At 30.0% G+C, this 850-nt stretch overlaps 1 protein-coding gene across 1 annotated transcript in view; it reads right to left on the reverse strand.

Moving 5' to 3' along the window:
* Nucleotides 1-432: 432 nt before the first annotated feature.
* Nucleotides 433-850, reverse strand: part of CD163 (CD163 molecule) — a 386915-nt gene continuing 386497 nt past the window's right edge. Inside the window, exon 36 of the mRNA XM_042780454.1 lies at nt 433-443. Within this exon, the coding sequence (XP_042636388.1) occupies nt 433-443 (11 nt within the window). The remainder of the gene's footprint in view (nt 444-850) is intronic.

Here is an 850-nt window from a genome sequence, read left to right on the forward strand (position 1 = left end):
ACCTAGAAGAAAATCTAGTCAAAGATGTGGAATACCTCAGAAATTAAAGACTTAAGTGAATGGAGGGATCACTGCTGAGTTGAAGTGAATGCAGGGATATACCATGTAAATGAATTGGGAGGCTCATTATTGTCAAAATCTATTATTTCCAGATTCATCTGTAGGTTATATGTGAGGTCAATCAAAATATCACTATAATTTATTTCTCTTTTTTTTTCTTTGTGAAAAACAGATTCTAAAATATATATGGAAATATACAGGACCAAGAATGATTATACCCAGGAAATAAAGCAACAAAGTTAGAGGAATCACTTTATCATGTATAAAGTTACAATAATTAAGGAAGTGTGATTTTGGTGCAAGGATAGACTAATGATGCAATGGAACAGAATAGAGTCTCTAACAGACTTAAACATACATGGACACTGCTCTTTAAACTTTCGCTGAAATCACAATAAAAAATTAAAAAGAAAGAAAGAAACAAAAGCCTACATGGATCATTATTATGACAAAGATGTCTGTGCAGAGAGAAGAGAGTGTTTTCAGGATAGGATCATAAGTCAATTGTATATCCATATAAAAATATGAAACTTGATCCCTATATCACAACATATACAAAAATAAATTTCAAAATGATTGTATAATTACATGCAAAAGAAAAATAATTAATCTTCTATAAGATATTGTAGAAGAATATCTTCATGATCTTGGAGTAAAAAATTTCTCTTGAAATGGACATAGAAGCACTAAGGATGCAGCAAAATGTTGATAAATTATACTTCATGAAAATAAGGTTCTCAGCTCATCAAAACACATGATTAAGAGAGTGAAAACAAAAACCAAGGGTTAA

The sequence above is a fragment of the Orycteropus afer genome, unplaced genomic scaffold, assembly GCF_000298275.1.
Source record: "Orycteropus afer afer isolate SDZICR_OR568_19922 unplaced genomic scaffold, OryAfe1.0 scaffold00040, whole genome shotgun sequence".
Taxonomy (NCBI): Eukaryota; Metazoa; Chordata; class Mammalia; order Tubulidentata; family Orycteropodidae; genus Orycteropus; species Orycteropus afer.